The sequence below is a fragment of the Notamacropus eugenii genome, chromosome 6 (genome assembly GCF_028372415.1).
Source record: "Notamacropus eugenii isolate mMacEug1 chromosome 6, mMacEug1.pri_v2, whole genome shotgun sequence".
NCBI classification, from domain to species: Eukaryota; Metazoa; Chordata; class Mammalia; order Diprotodontia; family Macropodidae; genus Notamacropus; species Notamacropus eugenii.
This window is the reverse complement of record NC_092877.1, coordinates 298,976,061-298,989,555: the sequence shown is the minus strand read 5'-3', so window position 1 is coordinate 298,989,555 and position 13,495 is coordinate 298,976,061. Positions and strand designations below refer to the sequence as shown.

Genomic DNA, 13,495 nt, shown 5'->3' with positions numbered 1-13,495 from the left:
CTTAATTCTGGGCCCAACTTGATGTCCATATGCACTGTCAGGCCAAGATACACATTCTGAGAGTCTAATCTATAGGCTAAGCTAACTGCACATAGGCTATCAGATGATAAGGAGTGGCAACCCACACCAAATAAGGAACTATGCAGAACAGAATAAAGACTGTCAAAGAGATGAAGATGATAAAAAAAAGATAAGCTAGTCATATGGATAAGCAAGGGATCTGAGTGGACAGTCTGAGTGCTCCATTGATAGTCCCACCAGGTCAGGAGAAAATAAGGTAGGTCCCAGCACACTGGGAGGATCCACACAGAATGGGCAGGCATGAACAGTCTATGATTACCAATGGTAACAGAGCCCACAGGAGATTGCAGGTTATTTGGGTATTTGAGAGTGACTCGACCGCTTGACCATTACAATTAAGCTACATGGGGGGCTAACAGTCCTGTGACTTCAGCAGTCTCAGAAGCAACTTCGAATACAAAAGTTGAAAGTTGCTCTACAACTTAGTCATAGACAGTTACCTGGATCCACAAAGAGGTCAAATGACTTGGCCTGGGTAACACTACCAATTCCAGGGCAGAGGGACGACAACCAATCTGAGATGTGATACCAACCTGCTTTTCTCATGGCACATAACAGAAATATAAACATTTATTATTAAGAACACATTCAGTGTAGAACATCATGCCACAAGAGCTATGTGTTTGTATAAAACTTATAGTGAAGTAAATGAGACATTTAAGGATAATCAATATTGTTCTGTATCATACTCAGGCATAAGAAATTGTTGCTGTTTGTCCGTTGTTTTCTAAGAGACCCAATGACATCAGAGGGTGATGTCTTGACTCATACATGAACTGGATTTAAGTGAGGCATAGTCACACAAAGTCATCTGCCTCTCTTCCAGTCATCAAAATCCAATGGCAAGACAAAAGTCAGGACAATTGGCAATAGCCTGGGATGCAATGGATGACCTACGTCTGATCAGGCTTCACAGCACTTGCTTCAGTCACCTTCATGGTCTTTGGAGCAAACCGTTTTCATCCAACCATTTTACTGGGGGAAGTCTTCACTTGCTTTAGGGGTAGACATCCCACTAACTCCCCGACAGGTTTTTCGGCCATCAGCTCCCCTTGACCTGGTTTAGCCTTTCTGCCAAAACAGCTTCACGAGGGTGTGGCTGCTTCAATGCTATAGCTTCCTGAAGCCACAAGTTAACATGGTGTGCCAAATGGACACCCAAGATGAGCAACCCTGAAAAGGGCTGGCAAGTCCTCACAGAGGTACTGGTAAATTCCTTGAAAAGCCAGGCATAAGTTAATGTAGGAAGCAAAGAGCAACCCGAAACAAGCTTTATCTACACCACTACAGTCCTGATAAAAATTTATGTAACACTAAGTGTTACAAACTTTATCTCATTTGGCCCTCACAATTACCCTGTAAAATAGCTACTACTACTATTATTCTCTCTACTTTACAGGTGATAAAACTGAGGCTCCAAAAAATTACAAGCACCCAAGATGCACATCAAGTCTCTCCTGCCAGCCTTCTTTTCATAATGGGAGCAAAACTTTTGGTTTGGAGCTACCCTAGGAAGGGTTACAACTAATGACTTTATTAGAGGTGGGAAGCTTCAGCTTGGACAGAACACTGGACCTAAGGTCCAAGTTGGCCAGTGAGTTACAACTCCATTTACACAGAGTTTATCCTCTCTTGACCACCACTCCTTTTTTAAGGGCAAAGATTGGGAGGAGGACAATAGGAAACTGAAGAGGAGGGAAAAAAGAGCAGTAGTGATTTTCTCCTTCTATTAAAGGAGGGGAAATGCAACCAAGATTAGGAGGGAAGCAGAAAACTAGGAAAGAATTTTTGCAACTAGTGTCTGTGAAAAAGTCTTCATTTCTAAAATATATAGAGAACTGAGTCAAATGTACAACAATACAAGTCATTCCCCAATTGATAAATGGTCAAAGGATATAAACAGGCAGTTTTCAGAGGAAGAAATTAAAGATATCTATAATCATATGAAAAACTGCTCTAAATCACTATTGATTAGAGAGATGCAAATCAAAACAACTCTGAGGTACCACATCACACCTATCAGATTGGCTAACATGACAGAACAGGAAGATGATAAATGTTGGAGAAGACGTGGGAGAGTTGGAACACTAATTCAATGTTGGTGAATCTGTGAGCTGATCCAACCATTCTGGAGAGCAATTTGGAACTGTGCCCAAAGGGCTACAAAAATGTGCATACCCTTTGACCCAGCAATAAAACTTCTAGGGCTGTATCCCCAAGAGATCATAAAAATGAGAAAGGGTCCCACATGTACAAAAATATTATAGCAGCTCTCTTTGTGGTGGCCAAAAACTGGAAATCAAGGGGATGCCCATCAATTGGGGAATGACTGAATAAATTATGGTATATGAACGTAATGGAATACTATTGCACTATAAGAAATGATGAATAGGAAGACTTCAGAGAGGCCTGGAAAGACTTATATGATCTGATGCTGAGTGAAAGGAGCAGAACCAGGAGAACTTTGTACACAGCAATGACTACAACGTGTGAAAGTTTTGTGCTTGTAGACTCGGAACTTCATTGAATTCCCAATGGTCTTTTAAGGCAAAATGCCTTCCATACCCAGAGAAAGAACTCTGGAATTCAATCACAGAATGTAGCAGATAATTTTCTTTTGTTTTATGTTTCGGTTTGTTGTATAATTTCTCCCATACATTTCAATTCTCCTACACAACATGACTATAATGAAAATATATTTAATAGTAATGTACGTATAGGACCTATATTAAAATTGTATGCTGTCTCAGGGAGGGAGGGGGGAGGGGAAAAAATCTAAGTTATATCGTAGTGATTCTAGAACATTGAAAAAAAGAAAATTAATATTAAAAAAAAGAAAAAAAATGAAGGGAGAGGGTCACATACTCCCTTCTCTTCCTGGGGGAGAAGGCAAGTGGTATCACCTCTATCCAAAAATTTCTACATCTACACAGATCCTGAAAGTGTGCCAACAAGAGACAAGGGAAGGACAGTCATTCTTACTTTGATGTGAATTAGTGAGCAGATTGTTTTCTCTAGAACAGGAAAGTTATAACTTACGGTGTACGCTTAGGGAAAGGGGAGTTTTAGGAGAGGAGAGATAGAATGAGGATTGGAAGACTTTGGGCAGCACAGTACTTACTACCTGTGTGATCCTAGCCTGGGCCTTAGTTTTCTCATATGTAAAAATAAGAGTCAAATGAAGTCCTTCCCAGCTCTAGATTATCTAGAATCTTATAATGGTGAGGAGCTAGGAAATGTCAGGTAACAAAAGTAATATGAGGTTCAATGAGATGAGTATGTACAAAATTTTGTTGAAAGACCTCCTGCTCTTCTTATAATGAAAATGGAATGAGCCCTTCCAATCAAATGCAAGCTGCATTTAACTCCCTAGCCACCTTTCACAGAGCCACCAGCTTACTGGAGAAGCTCCAACCTTCTCCATGCTTCCCCTGCCACTGTGAGCTGGCTTTGGGATGACCCAGACATCCCAAGACAAATTTACATTCTGACATACAGATCTTCTTATCCTCCAACTCTACTCATTTTAAAATTCCAGAACACCTTCCCCCAAATTTAGAAAATGACTAGATCAATTCTGTCTCAGATTATATCCTCTGCATTAGTCATTCTCCCTCTCCCCCTTATATCATCATATGCTGTCCTCAGTCTTGAATCACTCCCATCATTTACCACCTTTGCTCCTACGTAGAACCCATTGAACAACGGGAGATGAAGAAAATTATGCAACAGTTCTGAATGGGTCCACCACAAATTTATATTACATAAGCTCAACTGGGTCTTCACTGCTCCTAGGCAATCCTACTATATATACACCTCTTATCAACTCACTATCCCACTCTCTACAGCTGTCCTTCCAAATCTTTTCATCTCTCTTCAAAGCTCCCATGGCTCCTTCTCTTCCCACTCTCTCAGCTGAGAAACTTGCTTCTTATTTTATCAAGAAAAAAAGGCCATTCACTGTGAGCTCTCTCTCCTCTCCTTTTCACTCTTTCCTCCTTCACCACATTTCACATGAAGTAGCCTTACTCCTTTACCAACTAACCCCCCTCTATTTATTTTCAAGCGATCCCATTCCATTTCATCTCCTCCAACAGATTTGCCCCGTCATCCCCACTCTTTCACTTATTTTCAATCTCTGCCACTCTACTGACTTATTTACTACTGTTAATCAACCATGCCCATTTCTCCCCCATTCTGAAAAAAAGAGAAAAACCTTCAGCTGATCCTTCCACCATCTCTGCTCTCATCCTATTACCTCTTCTGTCTTTTAGAGCTAAACTCCATAAGACAATCTACAGTATGTGCTTCCATTTTCAAAATTAACCCCTTATCCCAACTCTCAATTCCACTGACACTGCTCCCTCCAAAGTTACTAATGATCTTAGTTTCCAAATCCAATGGCTTTTTCTTCATCTTTGTTTTACTTGTCCTCTCTGCAGCTGTGGATCACTCTCTCCTCTTCTGTTTTCTAGGTTTTCAGGTCATCACTCTTCTCTGGTTTTCCTCCTACCTATGACTGCTCCTTCTCCATCTCCTTTGCTGGATCCTCCTCCAGAACGTGCTCTCTAAGCACAGGACACCAGGGTTCTTTCTGTCCTGGGCTCTCTTGTTTCTCTCCTCCATATTACTTCACTTGGTGCTCTCCATCAGCTTCCATGGACTTAATTACTACACCTATGCTGATGATTCTTAAATCCTGCTCCAAACTCTTTGCTGACCTCCAATCTTACATCTCCAACTACTTTTCAGACATCTAGAACCAGATGTACGGTAGACATCTTAAACTTAATTATGTCCAAAACACAACTCATTTTTCTCCCCTAAACTCCCCTTCCCTGCTACCTTCCCTATTACTGTGGAGGGCAACACCATCCTCCTAATTCCTCAGACTGGCAACTTGGGAGTCATCCTGGATTCCTCACTATTTCTCATACCCTCCTCACCAAATACAAACCTCTGCCAAGCTTGTTGATTTCACTTTGCAACATCTCTCAAATAAACCCCCTTCTTCCCTCTGACACAGGCCCTCATCACCTCCCGTCTGGATGACAGCAATAGCTGCTGCCACAAATCTCTCCCTACTCCAATCCATCCTCCAATCAGTCACCAAAGTGATTTTCCTAAGGCTCAGGGCCTGATCATATCATCTCCTTGCCCCTGCTTCGCCCAAACTCAATAAATTCCAGTGGCTCCCCATTGCCTCCAGGAGCAAATACAAAATGTTCTGTTTGGCAACTCAAATCTTCCTTATTCTAGCTCCCTTCTATCTTACCAGTGTTCTTATATTTTCCTCCCCAGTGCATACTCTTCAATCTAGTGACACCAGACTCCTGGTTGTTCCACTAACAAGACATCTCTTGGCTCTGGCTGTCCTCCATGCCTGCAATGCTCTCCCTCATCTCTGCCTACTGGGTTTTCTGTATTCCTTAAGTTCCAACTAAAATCCTGCCTTCTACAGAAAGCCTTCCCCAACTCCTCTTAATTCCAACGCCTTCCTTGTGTCAATTATTTCCTATTTATCCCATGTTTAGCTGGCTTTGCATATATTTGTTTTTACCTTGTCTTCTCCATTAGAATGTGAGCTCCTTATGCCTCTTTTTGTATTTCTAGCACTAAACATAGTGCCTGACACATAGTGGACTTTTAATATAGGTTTACTGATTGATTAAACTATCTATTTTCAGTGGGATGCCCCAGAAGTAAGAGAACAAAAACATACAGGCAGTGCTACCAACAACTAAAAATCACCCTTCCCAGTTTTCACTAAACTCTAACATGACAGAGTCCACTCTAGCCCTTTCCAGGTACTACCATTTCAATCTCTTCACAAGTTTCTCTTCTTGCTACATTTCTATCAACTACAGAGATTACAACACCTACAACCTGTCTATTGTTATTTTCCAAGGACAGCTTTAAGTCCTGAGGAATAGTAATGCACTAACTGGAGGAAACATATTTCAGAACACCAAAATTTTTTAAAAAGAGTAATCTTATTAACAATTTCGCAGACACAGAGCTTGTGTATTACAAAAACCGTCAGATCATTACAAACACATCTAGATGGTGCTATACCTGACTGTAAATGCAAATGCTTCCATCCTAAACAATTTTGGGGTATTTACGCTTGGTTTAAGAAACAGTTTCTTAAAACTCCAAACGTCTAAATGTTTTATTTAATACAGAAGCATATATTTTCCTCTACTAATATATATATTATCCTAAGAGGAAAAGAACTACCATTAAAAAGTCCTGCATCTTGTTTTCTGTGGACATCAATAACTAATAAAACCAGCAGTTAGTTCTACTATTTCTTTCAAGCTTTCTGGAGTCTCATTAGTTCTTAACATTTTCTTATTGCATGAAGCCCCTTTGGCAATCCGGACCTTTTTGTCAAAATAACGTCTTCAGATGCAAAAAATACGTATTATAAAGGAAGCTAATTCTTTTGAAATAGCCATGAAACATTTAAAAAAAAAAAGTTCACAAACCCAGATTACGAATCTCTGCTCTACAAGGAGTAAAGTTTGATACTGGTTTTTTGGGGGGAGGAGAACAAACAGCAAAAGCAGCAACAGGCACTTAAGCACCTCGTTAAACAAAGCCCACGGTGGGCAAATCACGCTTTCCTACTCCATATTCGAACTGTTTCATTTAACAAGATGGGGGGCAGTTTCTTGAGGGTTTTCCCCCAGAAAAAGAAAGGATGTACGACAGAAAACGTGGATAAACCACTGAACTCGCAGAAATGACAAAGTCCGGGTTTATTGATGAACACAAACCCAGGCAAGCTGGTGGCACAGGCATGCCCTCCTTGGAAACCCGCACATGGTGGACTCCAGTTCAATGAGCCCATTGTGCCCCCAAAAAAAGAAACTTGGGGGGGAAGGCGGCTAGGATTGGTCGGGGGCGGGGTCACCGGCCGTGGCCCCGCCCACCGAGCAGCACGAGCAGGACCCAGGCCGCCCTAACCCCGCCCCCAACCGCCACGGCCCCGCGAGCCAGCGGGTGCCCGGGTCAGGCCCCACGCTCCACGCCCCCGCCCGCCCGCAGCGCCTCCCCCGGCACGTACCCGCCTTGCAGACCGGGGAGCTGGGGCTCCTCCTCTCGGGGGAGCTGCGGCTCTGCTCCGGGGAGCGCCTCGGGTGTCGGACCCGGGCCGTAGCCGGGGACGCGGCCGCGTCGCTCGCCAGAAGATGGATGGGGGACGAGCAGGGGGACGAGACGGTACCCAGGAGCGGCTGGGAGGGCTGGGGCTGCGAACGGGGAGGGCTGCCCCGCGCGCTCGCGCCCCGCGTGGGGCTGGTGCCCCGCGTGGCCGTCGGGGGCGCGCCCGTCTGCGTGGCCACCGTGGGGCTGGCGCGAGCGCTGGGCCCGCCGGCGCCGGCGCGCGTGGGGCTCGTGCTGCGCGAGGAGGTGCGCGGGACGTTGACGCCGCCGCCGCCGCCTCCGCCCCCTGGGGGTCCCGAACTGCCGCCGCCGCCTCCGCTGTTGTTGCCCCCGCCGCCGCTCCGCGTGGGGCTGCCATGTTGCTGCTGCTGCTGCTGCTGCTTCAGCTGGAACGGCACCGTGGCCCTCATGGGCTGCAGGCGGCTCCCGGGGGCGCCGCCGGGGCCGGACGCGGCGCCCGCGCCTCCGCCGAGGGGGGCGGCCGGCGTGGGGGACCCGTTGCGCCTCACCCGCTGGGACATGACGCCCCCTTCCCGGGCCGCGCTGCGAGTGCGGGGGGCGGGAGGCTGCTCCGCGAGGCCCCGAGGCCGCGGCTGGAGGCCGGGCAGTCCCTCGCCGGTGCAGCCGCCGCTGCTCCCGCTGCTGCTGCTCCCGCGGCGGCGGCGGCTCCTCGCTCCTCATCAACAATAGTGTCTCCGGAGCTGCCCCCGCCCCCCGCGGCCGCCCATTGGCGCCGCGTCAGCCGCGCTGGGGCCCCTCGGCCGCGCCGATTGGTCGCGGGGTAGCTTGGGCCGAGGGTCCCGCGGCCTTAAAGAGACCGGGTCATCTTCTCGCAGCCTGTTGGTTCTCCGAGGCGGGGAGGGGGGGCCGGACCCGCCCCTTTTCCTCTTCCCTCCTCCCGTCGTCGCCCCGCCCCCTCAGCTTCGTAGTGCGGGAATGTGTGTATGTGTGTGAGTGTGTACGCACGCGCCCTGAGTCGCTTCCCCTGTCCAGCGTGGGGGCACCCAGGCTGGGGGTCCGATGGAGACCGGACGGGTGGGGAGAGGGCATCGGGAAGGGGCTGGAAAGAGAAGACAGATGCAGTCCGATTTGGGGCGGGGGGCCGGGCATCCGGGAGGAGGAGGAGATGGGGAGTGGGGGTGCCCACCCGCTGCCCCAGCTGCACTCACCCTTCCCGGGTGGGAGCGAGACCCACGATTGAGGCCCAGCCGTCCTCGTCCTTACACTGTGGGACGACTCCGCTCGGGGTGCGATCCCGCACCTTCAGGGGTTCCCCACCCCACCCCCTCATTCACGGTGCCGTTTTAGGAGCCGCACAAAGGGCTGAGTCGGATAAGGGGGACTCCAGGTGCCTCGGGGGGAAGAGCTTGGCCAAGGGAAGCCCTTGGAGCCCCAGCAGACCTCTCGTCTTCTCCGGGCCTCAGTTTCCCCATGTGTACAATGAGGGTGCTAGACTCGGGGCCCGCTATGGAGGGGTTTTTGCGTGTGTTTTCAGCTCTGGGTCTATGATCTTAGGAATGCCAACGTCATGAAGAAAGATCTGCCACCTCTGATGAGGGGTTGTCCCTAACGTGACATTTCCAGCTGAATGTCAGCACACCTGCCCAAAAGCCACCCCTCTCTCTAACTTCCCTAGTTCTATGGCTGGTACCGCCCTCCTTCCAGTCACCTAGGTGTTCAGTCTCAAAGCCTTCTTTCTAGCCATCTGTCAATCTCATTCTGCCTTTGCAGCATCTCTAGAATTCATCTTCTCCCCACTGCCATGGCAACCACCCTCCTTTAGGCAGTTATCATCTCACCTAGCCCATTGTAATAGCTTCTTGGTTGGTCTCTGACCTCCACCCAGCTGCCAAAGCCATGTGCCTTTAGAAGAGGCCTGATAGGGTTATTGCTTTGCTCAAGAACTCTGCTCTGGTATTTAAAGCACTTAACAACCAGTACCCAACCTACCTTTCCAGGATCAGCCAAACTGATCTTCTGCTTCTTCCTTCTCCAATCTGTTTACACATCCTGTCCTCCACTCCTGGGATGCACTCCATCTTCATTTTTATTTCTTTAGTTTCCTCATTCCCTTCAAAGCCCACTTCAAATACCCTCATGTTGCCCCTGTTCCTTTACTCATTCTGTTCTCTATGCCTCATGTCCTTCAACCCTTGGTGGAAATCCTAGTGGAGAGGATGCTAGATGTAGTCAGAAGACCTGGGATTACATTCCAGCTTGGTCACTTAGTCTCTGTGTGACTAGAGAAGTCACACCTGAAACTCTTATTAAACTTCTTAGCTCCCTTTATCTCCGTGCCAAATTACCTCACTTTGATGTATAATTTATATTACATATATACATATGGACTCTCTGATAAAATGAAATCTCTGTGAGTGAAGGGACTTTGATTTTTGTCATCTTATCTGTTGTACCTGGAACATAACAAATACTTAATATTTACTGATTGATTATGACCCCCTAGATGCTTCTGATCCTACAAGCCCACTTAGTAGAAGGTGATGTAAAATGGTGGTTAATATTTCTGAAGGCCTGGCAGGTAAAACAATACCCCAGAACTCTTCCTTCAAATTACACCTCACCTCTTCCCTTGGATTTCACAGACTCATGAAGTTACTGGTGTACCTGAAACGTCATCTAGTCCAATCTTCTAATTGTGTATGTCCAATACTAACCATCAAGTATTTATTAAAGGCTTGTTATGCAGGAGGTGAAAGCATGGTATAGCACAGAGGTGTCCAAGGTCCCAAGCAGCTCACAGAATTCATCAGTGCAGCCCCAACCAGATTAAAATATAACTGGAAAAAGTTTAACCAAATACATAAAAATATAATACAAAGTAAATAATGTTAATTTGTGACTTTCTAAGTCAGTATGCAGGGACAGAGGTCCGTTTCTATTTGATATCAGTGGATAAAGTATGGGCCTCAGAGTCAAGAATCCTAGGTTTAAATCCACCCTTTGACATATAACTGTCTTCTTGACCACAAATCCTCAGGCAGCTCTTATAGAAACTATAAGCTAAAGACCAATTGTAATAAGTATTGGTGGACAGAATTCCTACACAAGGTCCTTGTACTAATAAAACCATAGGTCCAAGCAAAAACAAAATATGAACAAGGCATTGAACAAGATTCTGGGATAGAAAAATTAAAAAAAACCCAATACCCAGCCCCAGTCCTCAAGAATCTTACATTCCTTCTGTAGAGACACAATGTGTAAACAGGTAATGATAAGTTTATATATAATGAATTGAAGATTGATATATTGTGACCCAAGAGGTAAAAATGCTTCCCCATCTTGTTAGTTCATTTTCTTCCTTCAGATATGATGATGGCATCATATCTCTTTGCAAGATTCCAGAATTAAAAGTTTTGTGGCCGTCAGTAAACTGAGCAGGCTTGGAAGATGCTTTGAAACCATTCAAAATGAGTGCACCTAATCTACCCTGGCAAATTATTCAAGTATTTTTGTGGTTAGTATGCACAGATACAATCTAAAGCCTCTTTTTCACCTAAGCTCTGTAAGGGCAGGGATTACACCTTCTCTGACAGTATCTTCCTGATTGGCTAGCATGGTGCTTTACATATCATTAACCCTTAATGGATTTAATATTTGGTGAACACAGTGCCTACTATGTGAAAAGAATGGTAATAACTGGGAGAGGGGCCAAGAGAAAAATATAAAAATAATTAGTAGATTGTCCTTATTCTCAGGGAGTTTCAATCTTGCAGGAGAAATATACATATAAATAAAAATATTCTACATACCTGGATAGAGTCTAGACCTGTGATCTCATTTAAGAATAAGAAACTACTAGATGAGGACACTTCCTCTACCAGTGCAGATTAGCTTATGTGATTATAGAGTTACTTAGGACAGTAAGAGGTCCAGTGATTGATCCAGAGTAGTAAAAACAGTACGTTGTCTGAGGCAGGATGCAAAGCCAGGGCTTTCAGGCTCCCAAGTCAGCTTTAACCATTACAACAGGCAGCTGCTTCTCTATAATAGCTATGTAATAACATTTTGCAATAATAACTATGCAGGATGTAAAGTGTAGTGTTATACAAGGTCAAATGAAGTTGAGAAGGCTTTATAAAGAAAGTAGAAATTGCAATGCACCTTGAAAGATCTCTGGATCACAAATTTAAACCTTGGAGGTAATGTAGGGAAACTGAGGCTGGGAGGGGTAAATGATTTCCCCAAGGCAAGTGGCAGGGTTCAGACCCCTACTCTGATTCAGATTTATTGGAACTTTCCACTACCCCCACAGTGCTTCCCTAAACATAATACTGTAGGTACCATTTACATAGTGCCTCAAACTTTATAGAGCACTGACATTCTTCAGATCAGCATAACAACACAATGAAGTATGCATTTTTATCTCCAATTTATAGATAATAGCCTCAAGTTAGGTGACTTGTCTAGTCACCCTAGTAAGTCACTGAGCTAGAATTTAACCCCAGGTCTTCCAGTGCCTTTTCTACTAAGATTCTGCATGGAGATGGAGGGTTCTAGGCATTGAGAATCACATGAGCCAAGAATTGGTGAGTGACATGAGTTAAGTCTGGAAAAGTAAGGAGGTGCCAGGTTGTGAAGGACTTGGACAAATGGACTAAGGAATTTTAACTTTACTTGATGGGCAGTGAAGAGCTGTATTGAAGCATTTCAGGCAAAGAAATAACAAAGATGAGATCTGATGAAGGACAGTTTAGAGGAAAGAGAGTCTAAAGGCAGGAAAAAAGGAATCTGTTAGAGAAATATGGACTGTTAATAAATGCTGAGGGTCAGCAGTGCAAGGTCCTAAAACAATTCCAAAGGACTCATGATGGAAAATACCACGCACATCCAGAGAAAGAACTATGGAGTCTGAAGGCAGAGCAAAGCAGACTATTTTCTTTTTTCTGTTGTTTTGTTTTTTCTTTCTTACGGTTCTTCCCACTTGTTCTAATTCTTCTATACAACATGACTACTGTGAAAATATGTTTAATAGGAACATATATGTAGAGCCTATATCAGATTGCATGCCCTCTTGCGGAGGGGGAGGGAAGAGAGGGGGAGAAAAGTTTAAACTTATGGAAGTGATGGGAGTGAATGTTGAAAGCTAAAAATAAATTAACTTAAAAAAATGTTGATGGTAATGGTAATAAGACTAGAAAAGAGTAGATGCATGAGAGAGGTGAAGACAGATCAAATACTCCTTACACAATTAACACTTTAAAAAGATTTGTTGTGATGACTTCAGTTGCTCCATGATCTTGTCAAAGTGGGTCCTGACCTAACAGTCCAAATCACAATGTACCTTCTCATCCTGATCTATACTCATTATCAGTATCCTCTCATTCATCTTTCTGAGGGGCTCCAGCTGAGGTGCTGGAGACCTTAATTTGGGCCAAGGGTTCTTCACCTTTTTGGGTGATGTCCTTTGGTAGTCAGGCAGATAGACCCCTTCTCAGAATTATGTTTTTAAATGAATAAAATAAAATATATAGTGTTGCTAAGTAAACCAATTATGTTGAAATAAAGATGTGTTTTTCCCCCATCCATTCAAATCCCCTGAAATCTGCAGATGGCTCAAGAGGAGAAGTGAGGCTGGTGACCTTGCACAGCCCTCCCTCACTTAAAACAAAATTAAGTCATGTCATCATTTCTCTGAGGTCATGGTCTTCTTTGAAAACAAAGGATGAACAACAACCAATACAGTATTCAGCCTATCTTAGCTGTTCCTTAATCTTACTACAAAGCTAGAAACAACCTGGCCTCAGAACCAGGAAGATCTAACTTCAAGTTGTCTTGAACACACCTAGGCTACGTAATCCTAGACATCACTTAACCTTCCAGTACCCTAAGCAACAGATTTAAGATTCAAGTTTCACAGAAGGTTCTGACCTGCTTTGGTAGAATTTGTTCATCTGGGAATTCTCTGTAACAGTGAAAATCACAAATCCAATCCCCATCCTTATACCCACAAAACTGGATCACTTTTTCCATTCAGACATTTCTGGAGAAGAATTTCTTAAAGTGAAGTCTGCAGAATCCTGAGGAATCCTGGGGATCTGTGAGGTCAAAACTGTTTTCATAATAATACTAAGTTGCTTTAATTTTTAGTACAGTAAATATAGAGAGACATAGCCTATATAAACAAAAGCTCTTTAGGTTCCTCAATCATTTTTAAGAGCATAAAGTGGTCCTGAGACCAAAAAGTTTGAGAATCTTTGTCCTGGACCTCTTTGACCTCTACTTG

The 13,495-nt window shown here is 44.7% G+C and overlaps 1 protein-coding gene across 2 annotated transcripts in view; it reads right to left on the bottom strand.

Annotated features, from left to right (window-relative positions):
- Positions 1 to 7,905, bottom strand: part of FAM117B (family with sequence similarity 117 member B) — a 110,555-nt gene extending 102,650 nt beyond the window's left edge. For both annotated transcript variants that reach the window (XM_072617309.1, XM_072617310.1), the window contains exon 1: positions 7,154 to 7,905. In XM_072617309.1, the coding sequence (XP_072473410.1) occupies positions 7,154 to 7,772 (619 nt within the window). In that variant the 5' untranslated portion in view covers positions 7,773 to 7,905. The remainder of the gene's footprint in view (positions 1 to 7,153) is intronic.
- Between the last annotated feature and the right edge of the window lie 5,590 nt (positions 7,906 to 13,495).